Below are 23,291 nucleotides of genomic sequence, written 5' to 3'. Positions count from 1 at the left end.
TTATTTACACAAACGCAAAAAATGGGAGGAGAGTCACAACTTTGCCTCTTTGGCATTTGTACAATAAAAAAGGGATAGAGAAAAGAGAGGTTGAAATGCCGAGAGCGCAGAGAAAAGAAATATTGGTCGGAATTCTCCCATCCTGCCCGTCACTGGAATTTTAGCCGGCGGGTTGCGAACAATGGGAAATCCCATTGACAGTCAAGTGGGAATTTCCGGCTTTTAGACCAGCACGGCCGGAGAATTTCACTCATTGTTTCTTGTGGGTTCCAGAGCCCAGAATCAAAGTCGAATGAAGTACTGTTTCACACAGAGGTCAGCAGGCTGAAAACCAATGCTGGTTAACTCACTGGTGATCTTGACTTCACGTGATGAGAAAGGCATGCTGAGATAAATTGATCTTTTAGATGATGGTATAAAATTTTCAGTAAGAGCGGTATTGATGCAGCCAAGTGCCCAACCTGGGCCAGAGCTCCTTGCCTGTGATGCTACTAGTTAGATGATAAAACGGCAGACTAATTTTGCAGTTTCACAAGGCAATGTGAATGAGTCCACAAGCTGGAGGTCCGAGGTCCATGTCCCATCATTCCCACCCCAGAGTTGTTAAATTCTCCAACCACTAAAAATGGAAAGGAAGATTGCGGGACCCTTTGTCTCAACAGAGAGTTTTGACTATGAAAACTCCTGTCTGGCATCAAAGGTTTTAAATGTTGATGCACCAGCAGAAATAATTCATTAAGTGGATAAAACCAAGGGACAGAGCCATGCTGTCAGGGAAAGGAGAGGGGTTGGATGGAGATGTGTTTCCTCAGTCTGCCTCTCAAACCCATAAGTTACATGTACCTCCCCAAAACAAAAATAGATGGAATTGTTTCAGATTCACAAACCACAAAAATGTTTCAGGACTCTCCACATGGAGTGGGTAGTTCATTAGAAAATTGCAGGTGGACTAGCTGTAATTTTCCACGACCATTAACATCAATGGGTTTCGCAATAAGCATCAACGGCAAGATCTTGGGAAAATTGCATCCTTTTTTTGGGGAGATTTTTCCAATTTAAAGTAAATGTGATGGCATGACACCCTAGTATGGGTGAAAGTTATATTTTATATAGTTTAGAGAAATGTGTGTAAACTCTGAGACCCTTATCAGATGAAGGCTAGAATTTAGTGTTTAAAGGATCCAATTAAAAAAAACTCAATGTTTCACATAATATCTACTAAAATGAGGAACAAAATACAGAGGAATTCAATTTTCATATGATTTACATGTGTCTGCTTAACTCAAAGCTGAACAATTTCCATCATAATTGATCTAGTTACATATCCGTGGAATATGAAAATAAGGAACGTGTGAATATAATCCACACTGTAAGGCTTTTACAGGATTTGGCTTCACGATTAAGATTTAAGTCAATGAAAGTTACTGTGGTTTCAACAGTTAAAAAATCCCCAACTGTGTAAATACGGAAGAAATCCTAAGTGCAAATACTTCAACAAAATTCCTGTTTGTGCGGGATAGATTCTATCTTTTCCTTATTGGATGTGTTTCTCCAACTCTCGGCCTGGTGGAAATACAGACCATAGTTGGTTTTAACAGCTGGTTGACCTGGTAGATTTCTACTGTCAACATTCTTGAACCAAACATACAGTTTTCACAATATCCTGTCTGTTACAGCTGTATCTAAAGGAATTTATCCAGGAGGTTTTTTTTTCCCCAAAGTGCTGGTCACTTCCTAGAATTGAGACTTTCTTAAAAAAATCTATTTTCTGTGTCACCGTGCTGTGCCACAGTGTCTAGAACTGCTGCCACAGTGTCTAGAACTGCTGCCTCAGTGCCAGGGACTGAGTGACTGTCTATGTGGAGTTTGCATATTCTCGCCATGGTAAATGCTCCTCCTAGTTTTACATTGTAATTAAAATCAGCACAGTCATATCCTCATACATAATGAGAAAATATGCCCCTATCGATCAAATGTAGGAGCTAATTAAAAGCTGAATACAAGCATATATAAGTTGTAAGTTGATCCATTTCCATATAAAATGTAATTGTCTTAATTTACTGGTATCATCAAATCCTTACAGTGCAGAATAAGACCATTTGGCCCATTTGAGTCTGCATTGACTCTCTCAGAGAGCATCACAGCCAGACCCTATCCCATAATCCCAGTATTTATCCTGCTAATCCCCTAACCTGCATATCTTGGGACACTAAGAGGCAATTTGCATGGCCAATCTACCTAACCTGCACATTTTTTTGAGCTGTGGGAGGAAACCAGAGCACCCAAAGGAAACTCAGGCAGACACTCGGAGAACATACAAACTCCTCACAGACAGTCACCCGAGGCCGGAATTGAACCCAGTTCCATGGTGCTGTGAGGCAACAATGTGAACTACTGTGCCACCGTGTTGCCCCTATTGTAAAACTACATTTTATTTATTAAATCTTGATCAGTTTTAACTCTCCCTTGGCTGGTGGCGTAGAATTTGCTGCTTTAGTTCCAGTTCCTCTACATTTCTAATTTTGATCCTTACCAATGCACTTACCCCATCATCTCTGTATGCCCTCCTCACACTTGCCTCATTAATAAAATTCACAGTGTGGTGGTAAAGCTCAGTATGTGAGTGCAAGAAATAGAGAATGGGTTCGCAGCTGTTTTCAGCCAGAATTGCTGATGATCCATAATGGCCTCCCCTTGAGGTCCCCAACACTACATATAGATGCCAATCTTCAGCCATTTTCATTCAGTCACATGATTTAAGTGAACTGAGCACAGCAAAGGCTATAAGTCCTGACAACAACCCACTGTTCTGTCTTTTGGTTATGGATGGACCTACATAGAATTAAAACTCTTAACTGAAAGGTACTCCTGTCCCTCGATGAATTCTTGTCTCTTTCTCTCATATCCTGTGCAGGTCATTAACTTTTAAACATGACTTTTAAATTAACGTTGACTTTTTCTCATGAAAGACTGTAATTCAACATCACTGTGTAAGAGTCTCTGGGTGGAACTTATTGGGGTGTCCGTGGTCTTGCCCAGCTGCTGAAGAGCTAGCGATAGACCAGCGCTGCCTCTTTTCGGGAAGGCCTGCTGGACTCCATGCTAATCAGGCAGTGATAAGACTGGCAGCAGGCATTCCCCTGCAAGACTCCAGAGGCAGAATTGCTGTCTAGTGAGGACTAGCAGCTCTTGTGCTCATTTGTGTCACTGGGAAGTCTGTGATTGCTGCTGAATGGAAAGGCACTGGAGTCCCAGGACCACAGAGCAACCTAGGCCTATTTAATGAGATGGGGAGGGGAGAATGGGGGAATGTTTGCAAGGGGATAAGCAGCAAGGGCAACGTGATGGCTCTGTGCCCCCTCTTCCTGATGTCCTGTTGCTTGATCAGAGTGCTTCTGATTGGAGACCCTCGCTCCTTACCCCTGACCCTCCGGAGCTGACAAACTGGCCGTATAGTTTTGCGTCTCGTGTATGATTATGGGCCCATCTTCAGCTGGGTTAGTAACAGCAGCAGTCTGATGAGGCCCTTAAATGGTCATTAATTGACCACTAAAAGTACCTCCTAGGGCAGGAAGAGTTTGATCATGGACCTTTTGCCCGAAATTAATTCTGGTGGAGGTAAGGAGGTGGCAGAGTCCCACTATGCCATCAGCCTGCCCAATTACTTCCCGTATGGCATCAGTGAGAGCAAAAGATAGGACCTCTCTCTATTCATCCAATGTAGTAGATACAGGCAACCTGGAAATGCACTTCAGGTTTAGGGATGAAGAGTGAGAAAATGAGTGAATTCTCCCAGAGGCAAAGCTATGCCATCCTGTTTAACCCAGAAGGAATCTGTCAGGGAGAACACTTAGGAGTAGAGGGGAAATAAAATCCCTGTTTAATTTAAACCTGTTGAAGAGAGCTTTTTTCAAAAAAAAAACAGGATTTCACCTTCAATAATGTTTGCAAGATAATTTGTGCATGCAGGCAATCTCTTTGAAATCTGGCAGAAAATTTGCCTTGAAGTGGAGGTGGTGTACTAATGTAAGTAAGTTAAATTTTGTGTAAAATCACTCCCATTAAAATGAACCGATTTGTAGATATGTGCCATGTCCGTACATTTGAGGATAGAATCATAGAATCCCACAGTGCAGAAGGAGACTACCAGCCACAATCCCTATCCCCATACCCCATGCACTTACCCTAGCAAGTCCCCTTGACGCTAAAGGGCAATTTAGTATGACCAGTCCACCTAACCTGCTCATTTTTGGACAGTGGGAGGCAAGTAACTTAATTACAGTTCAAAGAACAAAGAAAATTACAGCACAGTAACAGGCCCTTTGGCCCTCTAAGCCTGCACCAACCATGCTGCCCAACTTAACTAAAACTCCCTACCCTTCCGGAGATCATGTCTCTCTATTCCCATTCTATTCATGTACTTGCCCCTTAAAAGTCACTACTGTATCCTTTTCCACTACGTCCGCCGGCAACGAGTTCGAGGCATTCATTACTCTGTGTAAAAAAAAATCTGCCTCATACATCTCCTTTAAACTTTGCCCCTCGCACCTTAAACCTATGCCCCATAGTAATTGACTCTTCCGCCCTGGGAAAAAGCTTCTGACTATCCACTCTGTCCATGCCTCTCAATCTTGTAGACTGCTATCAAGTCTCCCCTCAACCTCCGTCACGCCAGTGAGAATAAACCAAGTTTCTCCAACCTCTCCTCATAGCTAATGCCCTCCATACCAGGCAACTTCCTGCTAAATCTTTTCTGTACCCTCTCCAAAGCCTCCACATCCTTCTGGTAGTGTGGCAGCCTGCAGGTGCAGCAGGTGGTCAGGAAGGCGAATGGGATGCTGGCCTTCATAGCGAGGGGGATTGAATATAAAAGTAGGGAGGTCTTGCTGCAGCTGTATAGGGCATTGGTGAGGCCGCAGCTGGAGTACTGTGTGCAGTTTTGGGCGCCGCACCTGCGCAAGGATATTTTGGCCTTGGAGGGAGTGCAGAGGAGTTTTACTAGGCTGATACCGGAGTTGAGGGGATTGAGCTATGAGGAGAGGCTGAATAAACTAGGCTTGTACTCGTTAGAGTTTAGAAGAATGAGGGGAGATCTCATTGAGACGTATAAGATGATGAATGGGATGGATAGGATAGAGGTGGAGAGACTCTTCCCGCTCAAAAAAGGCAGTAGGACTAGGGGGCACAGCCTCAAGATAAAGGGGGGGCGGTTTAGAACGGAGTTGAGGAGGAACTTCTTCACTCAAAGGGTGGTGAATCTCTGGAATTCTCTGCCCGTTGAAGTGGTGGAGGCTGCCTCGCTAAATATTTTTAAGAAGCGGGTTGATGGGTTTTTGATAAGAGAGGGGATTAAGGGTTATGGGGAGAGGGCGGGAAAGTGGAACTGAGCCACGACAGATCAGCCATGATCTTATTGAATGGCGGGGCAGGCTCGAAGGGCCAGATGGCCTACTCCTGCTCCTATTTCTTATGTTCTTATGTTCTAATTGAACATATATTCTAACTGCAGCCTAACTAAGGCTCTATAAAGCTGCAACATGACTTGCCAATTTTTAAACTCAGTACCCTGGCCGATGAAGGCAAGCATGCCATATGCCTTCTTGACTATCTTCTCCACCTGCTTTGCCACTTTCAGTGACCTATACGCCCAGATCCCTTTGCCTATCAATACTCTTAAAGGTTCTGCCATTTACTGTATATTTCCTATCTGTATTAGACCTTCCAAAATGCATTACCTCACGTTTGTCCAGATTAAACTCCATCTGCCATCTCTCCGCCCAAGTGTCCAATTGATCTATATCCTGCTGCATCCTCTGATGGTCCTCACTGCTATCCTCAAATCCACCAACCTTTGTGTCATCTGCAAACTTACTAATCAATCCAGTTACATTTTCCTCCAAATCATGTGTGTGTATATATGTATTACAAACAGCAAAGGTCCCAGCACTGATCCCTGAGGAACACCACTTGTCACAGATCTTTCTACTGCTACCCTCTGTCTTCTTTGACTGAGCCAGTTTTGTATCCACCTGTCTTGAAGAATCCTCTCCAATAATTTCCCAATACTGATGTAAGGCTCAAGGGCCTGTAATTACCTGGATTATTCTTGCTACTCTTCTTAAACAAAGGAACAACTTTGGCTACAGGGGAGGTCCCAGAGGATTGGAGAATAGCCAATGAGGATACAAAGATTTCTCTCAAGGCCCCAGCAATTTCCTCCCTTGCCTCTCTCAGTAATACATCATTTACCTCCAGATTAACCATTCTTTCAGTGGAAGCCTCCGCGCATTATTGAACCTGCAGGACCACTAGACTCAATACAGTTCACAGCAAGCGTTGCTTTAAAGTAAAGAAGTGTATTTATTACTCACAAGTAAGGTTTACATTAACACTGCAATGAAGTTACTGTGTAATTCCCCTAGTCGCCCCAGTCCGGCACCTGTTCGGGTCAATGCACCTATTTAACACGTCTTTCGGAATGCGAGAGGAAGCTGGAACACCTGGAGGAAACCCACACAGACACCAGAAGAACGTGCAAATTCCACAGACAGTGATCCAAGCCAGAAATCGAACCCAGGTCCTTGGCACTGTGAGGCAGCAGTGCTAGCCATTGTGCCATTGTGCCACCATGCCACCTTACAAAATATGGAACACTTCAAGAATTTTCTTTACAGTGATTAGCTTTAGCCAGGTCTTTAATCCATGATGGCACTGAGGCCAACTGCCTGAGATTAGGTTGCTGGGAATTGAACCTGGCATTATCATTGCACTGTGCAGTGTTTTTACTCACTGTGGCCATCATGTGAGCTCCTTACACAACATTTTAAATATTTGCATATTAATTTATATGAGGGTTGCCAAGGCACAGGTATTTCTGTAATGTACTCTCTCCCATGCAAACATATTGTGATGGTAAATGCTCTCAATTTCAACTGTAATTTTCCTATCTGATTCAATTAAGTGTTGATGTGTTTTAAGTGGCAAAGAAGTGAGGAAGGTGACATTAGATAAAATGGTTACTTACAATTTGAGTCTTGGAGAGGGGGAGGCGATGGAATAACATACTTAAACTTTGTATTTTGCCTGGAAGTTTAGAGTGAAGTGTGACACCTCTTACTTTTACTTTCTGCCCTCTTTTATGATTCATTGTTTGTGACACTATTTACCATTTACAGCCTCATTCCAAGACTTCTCTTTTGGCTTGAATATATAGCCCAAAGTTTGTTTCTAGAATGACCTTTTTTTTCTTATTTGAAACTTTTTTATTGAAGAGAGGTCACTCTCAGGACATTTTGCACATTGTCTCCACTGCGTAATCTGGCGTTGGGATTGGTGATCCTGATTGTAAGATTACAATTGTCTTGCGGGTTTTGGAGGGGGCACCGTGAGCAGTCGCTGCACAGTAAGTTTTGTTGCTCGTCATCAGGACTTCCAGTTCCTTGACATTGTGGACCAGGAATTTTTTTGAATCCCGAGGGCGCATGTGTTTGGTTATGGCATTAACAAGAAAACCAATGTTAGGCATCAGAATCTGACCCTTAAACCTCGCGTACTCTGTTGTCAATCCCTCCGGGTTTATGCCAGTTATGCACAATCTTCACATTACAATCTGGTGATGAATGAACTTCTTTCTGTGTTTCTTCACTGTTAGGCTTGATGAGTGGTCATAGGGCAGCATTGGTACCTGCGGGTTGCGCAAAGTAACTAGTGTCTACCTGCTGAAACTCCTTATTGAGGTTATTGGGGTTGTGAAGCCATGCTAGATCACTTCTTAATACAACTTGCATCGTACTTGTTAAGTAGATGTTATGCTTGTGAATGTGAGTATTTTTATACTCCAAATTAAGTTCCATTCATAGAATCATAGAATGGCTGTAGCACAGAGAGAGGGCTTTCAGCTCATGGTGTCTGTGCTGGGTCTCTGCGAGAGCATTTAACACAGTGCCTCTCCTCCACCTATGCCCTGTAGCCCAGCAAATATTTCCTCTTCAGATAATGATCCAATTCCCTTTTGAAAGTTACAATTGAATCTGTCTCCAGCACACTCAGATCATGCGTTCCAGATCCTTATCACTTGCTGTCTAAAAATGTTTTTCCTCAAATCACCCTTGGTTCTTTTGCCAATTATCATAAGTCTTATTCATTTTCACCTTGCCTTGTTTTCTCTCTCTTTTGTGGCATGTTGAACAAAATTCTGGCTGCTTATAATTTTGGCTCTAAAGCAGAAATTTTAACCTTAAAAAAAAGGCTGACTTTGGATTAAAAATCTAAAATCTGCTTCCAGCCTACCGCTTCCAGTTTTATCGGAAGTGGGATTGGGATGGGATAACCTGCAGGGGGCAGGTTAGTTATTTAATTATTATAATGGAGCTGTGTATCTCAAAATTAACAACTTCTTAATTTAGTCCTAGCTCAACTGTCTGTGCTTTTTGATTGAACTATTATCTCACTATACTATAGTTCTCCAGCTAATTATCTTTTGTACTCATTGTTTCAATGTGCTCTTATTCCACTACACCACTACTATCTCTTAATTCCTGGTTGTTCCCTCTATATACTAGGTTTTGCCTTCATTTTGGGAGTCACATAGGGTAGTGTATTCACTGTGAAGCTGTTGTCGGCAGAACAATCCAGAAGTTATTTCTGAGTGCTATCCTATTGGGATGAATGCGTGCAGTCTTGGTGCCTATGATGCAAGGTCAACACAATTGTGGATTTTGTATTGTGCTGAAAAATGCTTTGGGATTAGTCAGTACGCTATCTTTGCCAGTGCAGCACTCGTTGAGCAGTATTTGCGTTGGGTTCAGGGATTGGGCAGCCTTACAAGGCTCCCCACTGAGTCCAAGCTCCGGCAAACGTTTTCACACAGGTTAGAAATGAAAATAAGAAAAGTCACTTTTTTCCGCTAAGCAAACACCGTGAATTGTGTACTGTTTCTCTTTGGCAAATGTCCATTATTTGAGTGATTGTCAGTGGGGTTGTTTATAAAAATGTCATGGCAGGGCACGTACAGTTTTTAATTGAGACCAACTGTAAATCAGTTGTGCAACAGGGAATATTTTAAAATCTCCTTTGGTTTTCTCTTCTTACCCTGTCTGTTCTAAGACCAGATTTGAAGCAGCCCTTTGTACCTAACAGAAATAGTCGTTCTCATCATGTGAGTATTAATAGGTGAGCATTTTCATCTGGCATCAGTGAAGCAGAAATCCAGGCATCTCTTGCCCAGTCCCCATTCACTGTCCCTGGAGTGCATTAAAAGCCTAACCCATACCCACAACCAATACATTAAAATTTATGGCCTTAAAATCAGAGATTGGCAGGGATAGAGTGGGGAATGGAATCTCTTCATTCGAATGGCTTTCCCACTCCTTTCCAACGGATCGAGGAGAGTTAAAGTAGCTGCAGATCTCATTTTCAGGTTGTGCTTCCTCATAATTCCATAAGGGATGCTTTTCTTCATCTAAGAAGGGCTGGTATTTCAAAATATTTGTCACATGATAGTCTAATCCGAAGTAATGGTGCCTCATTCAGTGCCTGTTTTGTTCAAGGGCAGATTCTTCCATTAGTTGTCAGTTTCAGCAAGAACAAGAGTGTGTAGCTCTCCAGCATCACAGCCAAGTTTTCCCTCCAGATTTTCTGGCACACTGTGTGCACAAATGCCAGCTCCACACAAATAAATGGCACCCTAATCTGCCTTAGAAATAAACCTTCCACCTCTCGCTTGTGAACAGGGGGGGACTCCCGCCCCACAAGCACCAGAGCATTCTGGGCATGATCCTTTCACTCCGGAGGCTATATTTCCCTTTGCACCCTCCAAGGTGACAGCTTGACTGCTTCAAGTTTTTAAATAGCTGTTGTGCCATGTTGGCGAGGTATGAATATTCAGTGAGGGATAAACATATTGTGGAGAAGCCCTTTAATTATAAATAATTCAATGATTTATTGAAATGAGGGTAGGATTGCCGAGTAAAATCATAGTATCACTACAGTGCAGAAGGAGGCCATTTGGCCCAAAAATGCAGTGCCAATTATTAGATAGCAAAGACAGCCAGCATGTGGACTCACGCCGAAAACCGGGATTGAACCAGTGCCCTTTAAATCTTCAGTCTAACTCTCTTCCCAACTGAGCTATTTCAGCTCAAATCCGAAAACAAGACCTTGCCGGCGACAATCTTGTTTCCCGATTCTCACAAGATTTTGCACCGACATGGCCATTTGCACTCCCAGCGAAAATTTTCCCTTTTGAGTGGCATTTTACAGTTCCCTAACCAAAAAGAGATTTGCCATTCCTGATCACTTTTCCAATACAGCGGCATCAAATGAGATCTGGATCTGGATCTGGCTGTGATATCCCCAAAGGTAAATTCCTTGCTTTCACGTGCTGCCTGGACACGCACTGCAACCCAACATGAACATTGTCTTCACAAGTGAGTGGGGTTGGGGCTCAGTGAACAGGGGAGGAGAGAGTTGGGAGACTAAAATGTTGGAATCGATCATATTTTATGTGAAAATCCAGATGAATAACACTCTCCATTTGAAGTGGACTGTTGCATTTAATATTATATTGCAACTTTGATGTCTGTGGGAAGGCAGCTGATGAAAATCAATGTTAGTTGTTATAAGATTTAAAGAGTGAAGTTCTATCTGTCTGGAAATATATTACATTAGAATAGCTATGTGGCATCTCCAAGATTACGACCTTTAAAAAAAAAGTTCCATTCAAGAGGGCACTTGACAGGAACATACTTGGCTACTAAAATATTTTCCTCCATATTTTAGTTGCATGTTGTCAAGACGTATGCTTCCAGATAAACTTGTGGTCAAATGCACTGTAGTCTACCATCTGGATCAATGAAGTAGGAAGAGAGTCTATGTAAAGGCTGCCAGGACATGTGGCTCAGATTGTGGTAACTTTTGGAACCTGCCTTAATGCAGTAAAGTAACTTTTGATCGGGGAGTGAGGGTGGGATGATGCGGGTAGAGGGTAAGAGAATCACAGCATGATAATCAACACAAGCTGAACTGTACTCTTGAGCTAATTATATTTTGAGCTTCAGCATTCAGGTTATACTATCATTGCTCTTGTCGCACCCTTCCTCCCAGTAACTGCTGATGTGGCCTCAGCCCCTCCAAGTCAAACTGACTCAATTAATTTTGAGACTTCCACATTAGAACAGAGTCAGAAATTGTCCAGTTGAAAAGTTGAGAATGTGATGCATTGCACTGACAACTTGGCCATTTAAGTTTTTATTCTTCTGAATTTATTTTTAAAAAGAGGCTTAGAGTTTAAAAAATAAATTTGGAGAACTGTTGAGACTGATGAGAGGAATGGACACTCAATGCTTAGCCTGAAACAAGTAGGATTAGACATTATATTATGCCCTTAGACACAGATGTGCTTTTATTTTAGTATCGCACATCTAGAGTCTGTGTGGTTACAGTCAGAGTTTCCCTCCAGCATATGACGACAAAGGTGGTATTGTGGGAGCCTGAATCTATGTATTGTCCACTTGTGTAAAATTACACTGTATGCCCTCTGTAATAATATTGTTAAAATGCAGCTAAGGAACTACTTTAGCCAAGGTTTGAAATAGGTATGTCAATGCCACTGTTATAACAGCAGACAAATTTCAGCTGACTGTATTATTCACATGGCTAATATCACACTGGCGAGATTTTTTTGGGTGTTTCTGTGAATGGTGTATGGCAAGAGACAGAACATTGTTTTTCTGATTACAGGTGGATGCCCTGAGTAAAATGAAAGCAATCAATAATCTAGTAAAACTCAGCTCTCTGAAGGTTGCAAAGCATAAAATGAAGGATGTGATTCATACCTGCTTAAAACAGCCTGTGTACAAAGAAGCACTCTCTAATATCCAGTCACCACTGAATCCCAGTGTAATCCTTTCAGAGCTGAAGTAAGTCTGCTTATTTTCTACTAAATAAAAAAAGTCTAGGAAAAAATTTGGTGTTTAAAATTGTTCCAAATGCACATTGACCTAACTAGAATGTCATGGGCTTGTAAACTTGATGCAGACTGAAGGAGGTCCATTAACTCCCACAGATAAACTGGCCAGGAATGCAAAAATGTACGTCAACTTGTGCAATAGATTATCCTGTTTTAGTATTTGTGTGGGATATTACTAATTGAGCATCACAATGACTTGTTGTGTCAGGCATTATCTGTTGTGGGGCTGAACCATATAGACCAAAAGGTTGCAGGTCTCTAAACCGTTTTTAATTATCTGACCACAGCCTGAGCAGCAAATGGGCACTTGCATCACACTGGAGTTACTACTGCAATAAGGAGGGACTTGTCACACTTTGTTGGGATAGAATAGAGATCACTTTTATCACCAGCAGATATTTACTAGTAAAATATAACTCCTTATGCCATTCCAGCTTAGTAGCAGCTAATCTATAATCGTTTAGGAGTAAGGACTTTTTTATCCTTTCCAGCTATGCAAAACTTTAAATTCTTCTAATTTTTCTTCCTTTAATCTGACTTTTGATAGCATTACATATGGCATTAAGTGATCTGATGTTTTTGCAACATGTTTTTGGTACTGATTTGTTCCCCCTTGATTATCGTAGTGTAGACAAATGCAGATACATGGACTCCAAAATGAAGCCTCTTTGGATACTCTACAACAATAAAATGTCAGGAGGAGAGCAAGTGGGACTTATCTTTAAAAATGGTGATGGTAAGTTTTCTCCATTTCATACTTCTGAACAACTCTAACAAAGGCATGATGTGCGTGTATGTAATTACGGGGGTTTGTTAGCTCAGTCGGCTGGTTCCTGATGCAGAGTAACATCAACAACGTGGGCTCAATTCCTATGCTAGCTGAGCCTTTTCATGCAGACTCCTCCTTCTCAATCTTGCCCCTCACTTAAATTGTGGTGATCCGCAAATTTAATCACTACCTTCCATGATCACCTGGGACAATGGCGACTTTACCTTTACTATATGTAATTATAACCTGTGTAATTTTAGTCAATTCTTTGTCACATTCTTCTTTTACACCGAGCCTTAGAACTCAGTGGGGAACTTTCAGCATCTGACTAAAGTGAGGGTGAAGCGATACAGTAGCATTGCTGCCCACCTGAAGCCATCACTCTATCATTTTAATTGGAAAATTTGCTTGAACTGACCAAATACTCACTAAGTGCTCTACACACAGAGGTGGGGTGGGGAGGGGGAATGCAAGTCCTGCATGTATGTGGGTGATTGGCACTGGAAGTGAGCAGTAATTGAGAGAAAGGAGTGTTTGGGGAGAGATCTACCCATTGTCCAGCCACTGGCTGCAGCACTTTCCTGTGGCCAAAAAGAGCATTCCTGCTTCTTCCCGGCCTAACAAAAATATCTCCCAAATCTGTGAAGGCTTTTTTCCTTTGAAGTGGCCTTCGGATCGCTGGCTCAGTTGCTCACAGTCCTGATTTTTCCATTGCCAGCTGCCCGTTTTGCAGGCAGGAAACAGGCAGGCTGCAGTAGCAAATCACCCCCATGATGATTTGGTGTTTCTCACAATTAAAGCAGACTTCCTACAATAGGAAAGTCTACTTGTACTCTGGGGAGAATACCCCCCCCCCACCCCCCAGAAATCCCAATATGGAATGCATCCATCCAAAAGTGTTTTTATCCTAACCATTTTGACAGTTGTTAAACTAGAATGTTGTCGTTAATGTGGCTGGCATTGCTTGTGGGCATCACTGGGATATCATACAGTTTAATTACATTGGTATGAATGAGATCTACATAAGTAAATTTGTGTTCTGAGCTCCTTTCTCAGTTTTCATTTCTTGTTCATTGGTGCCATATTCAGAAGATAATTCACGGTGACTACCCCTGTCAGTTTGTTTGCTTAGGCTAAAACAATCTTAGACTCCTAAGTATGTGGAAATCAGGATCTATTTACTTGGGTATGGTGTAAATTGTGTACTCCGTGCATAACCTGTTGCTTCATATCAACTCGGGCATCGATCACAGTTTGTCACCGTACTCCGGTAAAAGGTTGTTTCATGGCTGTCGCTGCACAGTTAATTGTTCGTTTTGTTGAATTGGAATGGAAGGAGGCACACTTGACCAGCACAGCTGGATGTAATAGAGACCATTTGGCTTTGTTTTTAAAATTGAAAGATTAACATTTCTTCAAAAGCAGACATTCTGATAGAGGAAAGCAAAATACTGGAGGATCTGTTGTTAATGAAATGCAGCAGTGACCTCTCCTGGTCAGAAACTGAATTTTTATTACTCTTGCACAACACTTATTCCAATGTGAAAAAGAGCTGGCTGTCGGGTCATCTATTCAGTTACGAAAAAAAATAACCACACATGAGGAGGGTGATAGCAAAACATAAAATGGATTGATAAAAACTAATGAAAGGTTTACCAACTTTTAACTGCAAGATATCTCAAACTCATTATTTGACACAACACTGACCCCCTTCCACACTGTGTATCATTGTAGATAATACAGCATAAAAGGTGATTCAGCCCATTGACTTAATGCTGGCTCTTTCATAGAATCCTATAGTGCGGAAGGAGGCCATTTGGCCCATTGAGTCTGCACTGACCACAGTCCCACCTAGGCCGTATCCTCATAACCCCATGCATTTACCCTAGCCAGTCTCCCTGACACTAAGGGGCAATTTAGCATGGTCAACCCACCTAACCCACACATCTTTGGACTGTGGGAGGAAACCAGAGCATCCGGAAGAAACCCATGCAGACACGGGAAGAATGTGCAAACTCTACAGTGACCCAAGGCCGGAATTGAACCAGTGTCCCTGGCACCGTGAAGCAGCAGTGCTAACCACTGTGCAGCAATCATGCATGTCTCACTCCCTTGTCCTTTCCCCAATAATCCGACATTACTTCAAGTATTTATCAAATTCCTTTTCGAAGGTGACAACTGCCTCTATATCCACCACTCAAGCTGTGCATTCCAAATCCTAGCCACAAATTGCATAGAAAAATAAACATTTCCTCCTGTCTCCTTGGGTTCTTTAGCCAATCGGTTTAAATCTGTGTCCTCTCTGATCATTAACTCGTGGAAACAGTTTTCCTTCATTTGCTCTAGCAAAACCTTTCATGATTTTAAAAGCCTTTCAAATCAAACCTCCTCATGACCTTCTCTGCTCCAAGGATAACTCCAGCTTCCCCCAGTTTATCCAAGATGATGGTAATACCACATCCCTGAAGCTGTTTTGATAAATTTCTCTTTTCCCTCATCAAAGCCTTCATGTCCTTCCTGAAGTGCGATACCTGGAATTGGACACAACATTCCAGGTGGGGTCGAATTAGTGTTTTCCATAACTTTTGTATAACTTCCCAGATAGCTGTGCCTCTATTTTTATAAAATCCAGGATTTCATTAACTGCTTTTGCTAAGGCATCCAGTCACCTTCAAAGATGTATGTACAACACCTGCAGGTCTTTGTATCCCTTTTAAAGTTGTCCCATTTTACTATATTGTGACTCCTCACCAAAATGTATCTGAATATTTAAAGATGAAGTATAATTACAATTGGGTTTCATTTCTTAGCTCAGTAAATTAACACTGTAGGCTTTTATATTAAATTACACTGATCAAAGGAAAGACAACAGCAAATTGGACAGCACAGAAAGGGTGAAAGCATATACTGATTTAAGCTGAATCAGATTTTCTGTTAACCAAAGCTGTGGAATAATCATCAGGTCCCGATTTATGACACAAGATGGGCAGTTAGTTCAGAGTAGATATTGTCCAAATCACCTCTTTCTATGAATTTTCAATATATTGTACATTCATTCTAAATGTTATTTTATTGATCATGCCCCTCATTTCAGAGTTGCTGTCAATGACTATAGTCTTCTGAACTGGCTATGAAATGATACACTTGCTTCTTAGTAGTGTAATATCATCATTAAAATCCATTTTTGCAACTACTGGGTTACTTGCAAAAAGGACATTTTCAAAATATATAAAATGCCTCCAGACCAGTTTCAGCAATAAATCTGAGCATTTGTAAATCTTTTATTCAACCACGACACAATTAAATACTCAAACAATGCAAGGAAAAGGGAGAGGTGGCAATGAAATATCACTTAAATACTTAAAGGAATATGTTTTTACTTAAATAATTTTCAATACTTAAAGGAGTACATTTTCATTTCTGTAGACTATAACTGCTGTTCCCATTTTACCTTTGAGTCATCCCAATTCCCAATATATAGGCCAACTTGGCTAAGAATTTCTTGACTTTTTTAACAAAAGTTGCTGTTGAAAGAACATTTTTTTTAAGGGTAGCTTATAATTGGCAAACATAAGCTAATTCCTAGTGAAATGCACCATTGTATTGTATTCAATGTATTTGGTCTGTGGCTTTTCTTCAGTGAAGCCACAGGTTAAACAGAGCATATAGCTAAATATTTCCAACATGAGTTACATTGGTTATAGACAACAGCGCTGGGAAAGACAGATTGAACTTAACATTAATCACAGAAGTGGGCAATAGAATTGGGTTAGCACACAGAGATTTTAGAAGTATGCGAGTAACAAGATGCAACTTATTTTCAATATGCAAGCAATAAATTTAATAGAATGCTAGATAATAGAACCAGAACAGTAGAATATAATTCTGCAGAAGGTCTGCTAAGGCATCTCAAAACACTGTTCAGACCACACTTGGAGCATAGTTCTGATCACTGTGCCACATGAAAGATATGCACATGTTGGAAAGGCTACAGAGAAAAGTGACAAGACTGATCCCAGTTGCAAAGGGCATGAACTATGAGAAATGATTAGAGATTGGAGCTTTGCAGTCTAAAAAGAAAGTGGTTAAGGGAGGAGGGAAACTCATCCAGATTACTTCAAAGTGAGCCAGCGAAGTAGGAGCGGAAGACATAAATAGAAACTTGTGAAAAGTAATTTAAAACTTGTCAGGAAATACTTTACTCAGACATGGTACATCTTTTCAGTCTGCTTCAAGTGTTTGAGCTCATATTCTATCTTATTAGCCAAGTAGATTTATCCTTTTTCTGCCCCTTGTTGTTCTTCCACTTTTGGCTTTGTCTCATCCTTCATCATTGCCTTCCTCTATGCTAAAGCTTCTCTATTGCTACCTTCCCTGTCCTTCCCCCATCTTCATCTCTCTTCAGTTCTGAAGAAAAGTTGTATTCAACTTAAAATGTCAACCCTGTTTTTCTTTCTATGGATGCTATTAGAGCTGCAGAGTATTGTCAACATTTTACTTATTTCATCTTTACTCTTTCCTCTCTTTCTATCTACTTCCTGTTTCTCTATTTATTGGTTGCCTTCTGATTTGCCTCCCCACCACCTTTACCGAGGTCTCCAACATTGACCCTTCTACTATTGTGTCCCTTTCACCCATCTACACAACTGTCCTTTTGGACCTTCATCTCTTTCCTTCTCCTTCTCCTTTTTCTGCTTCTCACTCTCTTTCTTTTCTCCTCCACTTCTATCAATCCAGTTGCCTCACCCCCTTCCTCACTCGAGCAGCATTTTCTCCCTTCTCCTCCTTCCTCCACCATTCTTGGCTGGCCTCCAGCCTCTTGCTTCATCCTTGTTCCTGTTGGCTTTGTTTCATTGACAATTTAATGGGCTTGTAATAGCTTTACCTTTATTTGAAGGTAGGTTTTCATTGCCTGTGTGTTTATTTGGATATGATTCAAAACTGTTGAGAAGATTAATGGTTTATTCAACGTAACTTTCACTGGCTATATTTGATTGGCAGTTTTTTGAGAATGCAAGAGGGGGAATTCTTTTCAAGGCACAAGTTGAATGCTTTTTTACTTTCAAAAGGGCAGTGTTGTATGGCTTATTGGTTCTGTCCCAGCTGATAATGGGAGAGTGTTCAAAGGCTTGACAAGTACCAGAATATTAAAGCAATGTGAAAATCAAATCTCACAGTCCCTATTATATACTCATATCTGATTCTCCATGTTGTAGAATGCAAAATAAGCATTTATTTACTGGAGAAAGAGTTGTAATGCATCTAAATCTTAACGCAGTTCGGTTCAATTTAATGGGCTCAATTTAATAACATAAGAACATAAGAACATAAGAAATAGGAGCAGGAGTAGGCCATCTAGCCCTTCAAGCCTGCCCCGCCATTCAATAAGATCATGGCTGATCTGTCGTGGCTCAGTTCCACATTCCCGCCCTCTCCCCATAACCCTTAATCCCCTCTCTTATCAAGAACCCATCAACCCGCTTCTTAAAAATATTTAGCGAGGCAGCCTCCACCACTTCAACGGGCAGAGAATTCCAGAGATTCACCACCCTTTGAGTGAAGAAGTTCCTCCTCAACTCCGTTCTAAACCGCCTCCCCTTTATCTTGCTTTAAGGAAAGAGCCGTGTGTTCAATCACTGGATTGAAAACTTAATCATTATAAATCATTACATTATGACAGTTGAAGTTGGCAAAAGGTTTAAATTTACTGTCAAAAGGCCCCACCATGCTCATATACCTAGTATGGTTCCCTTAAACTTCAGGAAGCCACCCACCTCGATAGAAGTATCAATGACAGAGGGATTTGAATTTGCAGCAGGCATTTAAATAGTGAACCTGGCATGACTTTAAATGGGTGTTAAGTTGTGAATCACCACTTTTCCTGAAATAGTGGGAATTAGAGGGCAAGTTTTAAAAGTGTAGCCACATCACATCTCCCATGTCACCCTTCCGATGCAAGTTTACTTGGTGTCGGGCAACGAACATTTAGTCCTTGGCCTTGATTTTCTGTGATAAACATTCTAGGAGATTGTGTTTTTTTTAATAGTTCAAAATCTTGCCAACAGAGGGAATTCAAGAGTTTAAGAGCCTAAGTGACTAAAGGTACAGTTACCAATGGTTAACTAATGAAAATTTGCATTAGAATGGGAAAAGTGCTGATATCTCTGATGGGTGTAGGGCTGAATGAGGTTGCTGAGGCTGAAATGGGCAAGTTCTTGAAAATTTGAAAACAGTGATGAGAACTTTATAATTGTTGTGTTTACCCATCTAAAAAAATCTCCCATGATGCTGACCATGTCTCTGACCTTTAAATATGAATGAGCTACGTGTAATACATGGGTGATCAGTTGTACTGATTAATTTTAGGTTTAGATTTTCTTTGCTTTAACCTATTCATTAATGGGGTAATCGCCACTTTTTCTGGAGAAGGTTTAGTTAACAGAGTGCTGTAAACAGTTGCTGCAGATTGAATGATTGTTAAACCTATGTGTAAGCACTTCTGTGGGCACAGAATATGCGAAAGCAACAGCTTCCACATTTTGAGGCAAAAGATTTGCCTACTGTTAGCCTTTCGGAAACAAAGGCCCAAAACAATAACAGTTTGCACATGTTCTTTTGTTAGGCAAAATCTATGCTGAGCAATGCTTCAGGATTTTCTATTCATAAAGATTGTAATTTTTAATCTCCTATGAGTTCCCGCAAGACAAGGTTTTTGAAACAAATTACAAGTAATTTAATCTTATTTTTAGGTATTATTTGAAGGTGTCACCTTCTTAGCAATTTAACATCCCTTCTTCTGCTGAGTTGCTTCTGTCTGGTTGAAAATATTTAAAAAGAGCAAAAAGAAGTTACGTGTGTAGAAGGTGCAGTCCAAACTGAAGGATGTTTGCAGTGCAGGCAAGTGTGTATGAATGTATGAATGAACAAGGTCAGTCATATGATTTGCATGGGCCAGTGGCAGAGAATAAAGATTCACATTACTCAGCTATAGGATTGGTTTAAGGCCTCAAGTTAGCCGATATCTCAGCGCACTTAGACAACGTGAGATTTCTTCTAATTCTCGGCCAACTTCACGAGTGGTGAAGCTAATTATTTTAAATTACCATGTAATTCTAATGATATGTTTACATTACAAAGAAAACTTTGGGAGGAAGCTGGTACTCAGGATTCAGCCCATTTTACATTTAATGGGTGGATTCCAAACAGTAAATCAAGCAGTGGTGCTTGTGCAAACTTGCACATCGTGGTTACTGACTTACCTTTCTGATAGTCTTGCCGCTTCCTTGATAACGAGGTACATACCAGCAATCAGGAATTCACATTGCTAGCCTCATCTCAGAGGCTGATTGCGTAGCCCGCTGCTGGTCAAAAATGGAATGATGTCCTGTGCCAACAGAAGCAGCAGTGCATAATTTGCCCCCTCAATGTTTGAAGATTACAGCAAAAAAACCTACCCGGTGAAATGGGCCTCAATAATTTGAGATGCAGAACCGTTGAATTTATGTTGCTATATTTAACTACAACACTGTAAAGCATATGCAGTAAAAAAAAGTGTAAGAGCACAGTATGAGAATGATTATTCTCAGTGCACTAAAGGTCAATGGATTCCCTGTCTCACTCTCGCATACATTTAGGACTGGCAATTCTGCTGAATTTATTTGTGATTTCCCTTTTGCGTTAGGCAGGTATTGCTAGTGGTTAACTGCAGTTAATTGGTTCTGAGCTGACAGCACTACAATGCAGGTTCACAGTAATTTTAGCAAAGAAAAATCTAAATTAAATTAGAAAATCTTTGTGCATTTGGCATGCTGTGCGAAAGGATTGGAAAGAGGGTGGTATGGGACAGAGATAACAGATCAGCTGGTTTCCCTGGAGATTGTTGGCTGCAGCCTGCCATACCCTGCACAAACTTTTGTAACTGCAGTTGTTTTTGTATTGTGTGGGGCATTAGTGAAGCAACCACTTTTCAGTGGTGTGATGTGGTATGTTTCTGAAATGGAACCAAAAGTGTGAGTGGGCATAAATCTTCAATTGGTGATGAAGCTGGGTTTGACAGCGGCCTGACAAATAATTGATTTGAATTGGCGCAGTGGCACAGTGGTTAGCAGTGCTGCCTCACATTGCTGGGGACCTGGATTCAAGTCTGGCCTTGGGTGACTCTGTGGAGTTTGTATGTTCTCCCCGGTCCTTGTGCATGAGTCGCAAAAACCCAGCTTGCAGGTGCAGCAGGTGGTCAGGAAGGCGAATGGGATGCTGGCCTTCATAGCGAGGGGGATTGAATATAAAAGTAGGGAGGTCTTGCTGCAGCTGTATAGGGCATTGGTGAGGCCGCAGCTGGAGTACTGTGTGCAGTTTTGGGCGCCGCACCTGCGCAAAGATATTTTGGCCTTGGAGGGAGTGCAGAGGAGGTTTACTAGGCTGATACCGGAGTTGAGGGGGTTGAGCTATGAGGAGAGGCTGAATAAACTGGGCTTGTACTCGTTAGAGTTTAGAAGAATGAGGGGAGATCTCATTGAGACGTATAAGATGATGAATGGGATGGATAGGATAGAGGTGGAGAGACTCTTCCCGCTCAAAAAAGACAGTAGGACTAGGGGGCACAGCCTCAAGATAAAAGGGGGGGCGGTTTAGAACGGAGTTGAGGAGGAACTTCTTCACTCAAAGGGTGGTGAATCTCTGGAATTCTCTGCCCGTTGAAGTGGTGGAGGCTGTCTCGCTAAATATTTTTAAGACGCGGGTTGATGGGTTTTTGATAAGAGAGGGGATTAAGGGTTATGGGGAGAAAGCAGGAAAGTGGAACTGAGCAGCGACAGATCAGCCATGATCTTATTGAATGGCGGGGCAGGCTCGAAGGGCTAGATGGCCTACTCCTGCTCCTATTTCTTATGTTCTTATGTTCTTCTTCCGGGTGCTCTGGTTTTCTCCTGCAGTCCAAAGATGTGTCGGGTGGGTAGATTAAGGTGCAATTTAGCACGGCCAATGTCCCAAAAGATGTGTAGGTCAGGGTGATTGGTGGGGTAGAAATATATGGCGTTACAGTGATAGGGCCTGGATAAGATGCTGAGTTGGTGCAGACTCGATGAGCCGAATGGACTCTTTCTACACTGTAGGAATTTTATTAAATTCAGCAGGTTTGCTCCTGGATAGAGAGAGGAATAGCCACGAGTCTAGTGACAAAGTTCGAACTCTCTCTCTCTCTTCCCCCCCTCCCCACCTTCTCCCTCCCCGTCTTCCCTCCCCCCACAAACTCCTTATAAAGGAAATTCCTTACCACTGAACTTTAAAGGCGTATGACTCGGGTGGAAGATTTTAAGTGAATACTGACAGCCTTTCATTTCACTAGGTGAAAAGGCATGTCTTTTTCCTGCAAAGTCATGCTTTCTTCCCAGAAATCGTAGTTTTGATCCCTGTTGAAATTAAGTGACAAGAGGCTGTCAGGACTGACTTACTGCAAATGGTTTAAACTTCTCCCTAGACACAAAAACATTGAAACAAGCAGCTGCAAGAGGGGGAAATGGGAGGGGAGGGACACAAGAAGGATGGGGGGAGCAGTCTGTCACCTCGTGTTAATGCTGTCCATAACCTTTGAAGCTTAGGACAATCAAAATCCAGAGGGCACAGTCACAGCCAGCAAAAAAGCAGCATAGCACTGGCCCCAATTTTTTGAAATCAGTGTGAGAAAGCAGAAATGAACTCCCAAGGTCATGATATAACAGATATTAGATAAGATGGTGCTGGTAACTCTTAGCACCTGGCCTCTGGAGTCGTGGGACTTGGCAAAGTGTAACTCCCAACTGGAGGACACTATGAAAATACTGAGGAAAGGGTTGGCCCTCGATTCAACAGTACATAAATCAAATCATATATAGAGATTTAAAATTGCATGGTTCCCGGCAACTCTACAATGTACCCAGTGAGTAAGTAAAAACAAAGTGCTGGAAAAATCAGCAGATCTGGCAGCATCGGTGGAGAGTGGAACATTTTGAGACCAGTCTGACTTTTTTTTTAAAACTGATTTTTATTTCAGGTTTTACTTTTATTTGTATAACTAGTAAGTAAGTGGTTGCCATAGTTTGATATTTGATCATTATCTAGTGTGAGCTAAAGCTGTAAATGTGAGAAAGTAGTTGCAGAAACCTCTAAGACTAAGCTTTTAAGACATGCAGGCGCTGCCAGATGCCAGAATAAGCCCTCCCTCTCTCCTTATGGTACTTCAATCTGCTTGTCATTTGTACTGGGTGATCCTGAAAACGACTGGTAACCAATTTGCTAATCCACCTACTTGTTTATTTTCTTAATATAAAGGAGGATTTCCGTAGCCTTTTAGACTGTAGGATGATGGGTATTTTTTTAAGTGAGGTGAAATAACCACACTGATTTAACAGCTCTGGTGGTAGGAAACGACAGAAAAATGTGGTGAACACTTATTGTTGAATGGCAGAGAATGAAAATAATATTTTTGTCTTACCAATGTGTCTGCAATACTGCCAGCATTTAATCAGCTAGCTCATGACTGAATCTGCAGGGAATCTGAAACCTGAGTTACCTGAACTT

General features: G+C 41.5%; 1 protein-coding gene and 1 non-coding gene across 2 annotated transcripts in view; one reads left to right on the top strand and one right to left on the bottom strand.

Moving 5' to 3' along the window:
- Window positions 1-23,291, top strand: part of pik3cb (phosphatidylinositol-4,5-bisphosphate 3-kinase, catalytic subunit beta) — a 199,835-nt gene that overhangs the window by 154,829 nt on the left and 21,715 nt on the right. Inside the window, exons 16-17 of the mRNA XM_080185544.1 lie at window positions 11,740-11,918; window positions 12,595-12,704. Of these exons, the coding sequence (XP_080041670.1) occupies window positions 11,740-11,918; window positions 12,595-12,704 (289 nt within the window). The remainder of the gene's footprint in view (window positions 1-11,739; window positions 11,919-12,594; window positions 12,705-23,291) is intronic.
- On the bottom strand, window positions 10,065-10,138 carry trnaf-gaa (transfer RNA phenylalanine (anticodon GAA)). Its single transcript has one exon. It is a non-coding gene; the product is annotated as a tRNA-Phe (tRNA).

The sequence above is a fragment of the Carcharhinus amblyrhynchos genome, chromosome 3 (assembly GCF_965287045.1).
Source record: "Carcharhinus amblyrhynchos chromosome 3, sCarAmb.v2.hapA, whole genome shotgun sequence".
In the NCBI taxonomy this organism is placed as follows: Eukaryota; Metazoa; Chordata; class Chondrichthyes; order Carcharhiniformes; family Carcharhinidae; genus Carcharhinus; species Carcharhinus amblyrhynchos.
This window is presented reverse-complemented; position numbering and strand designations above follow the sequence as displayed.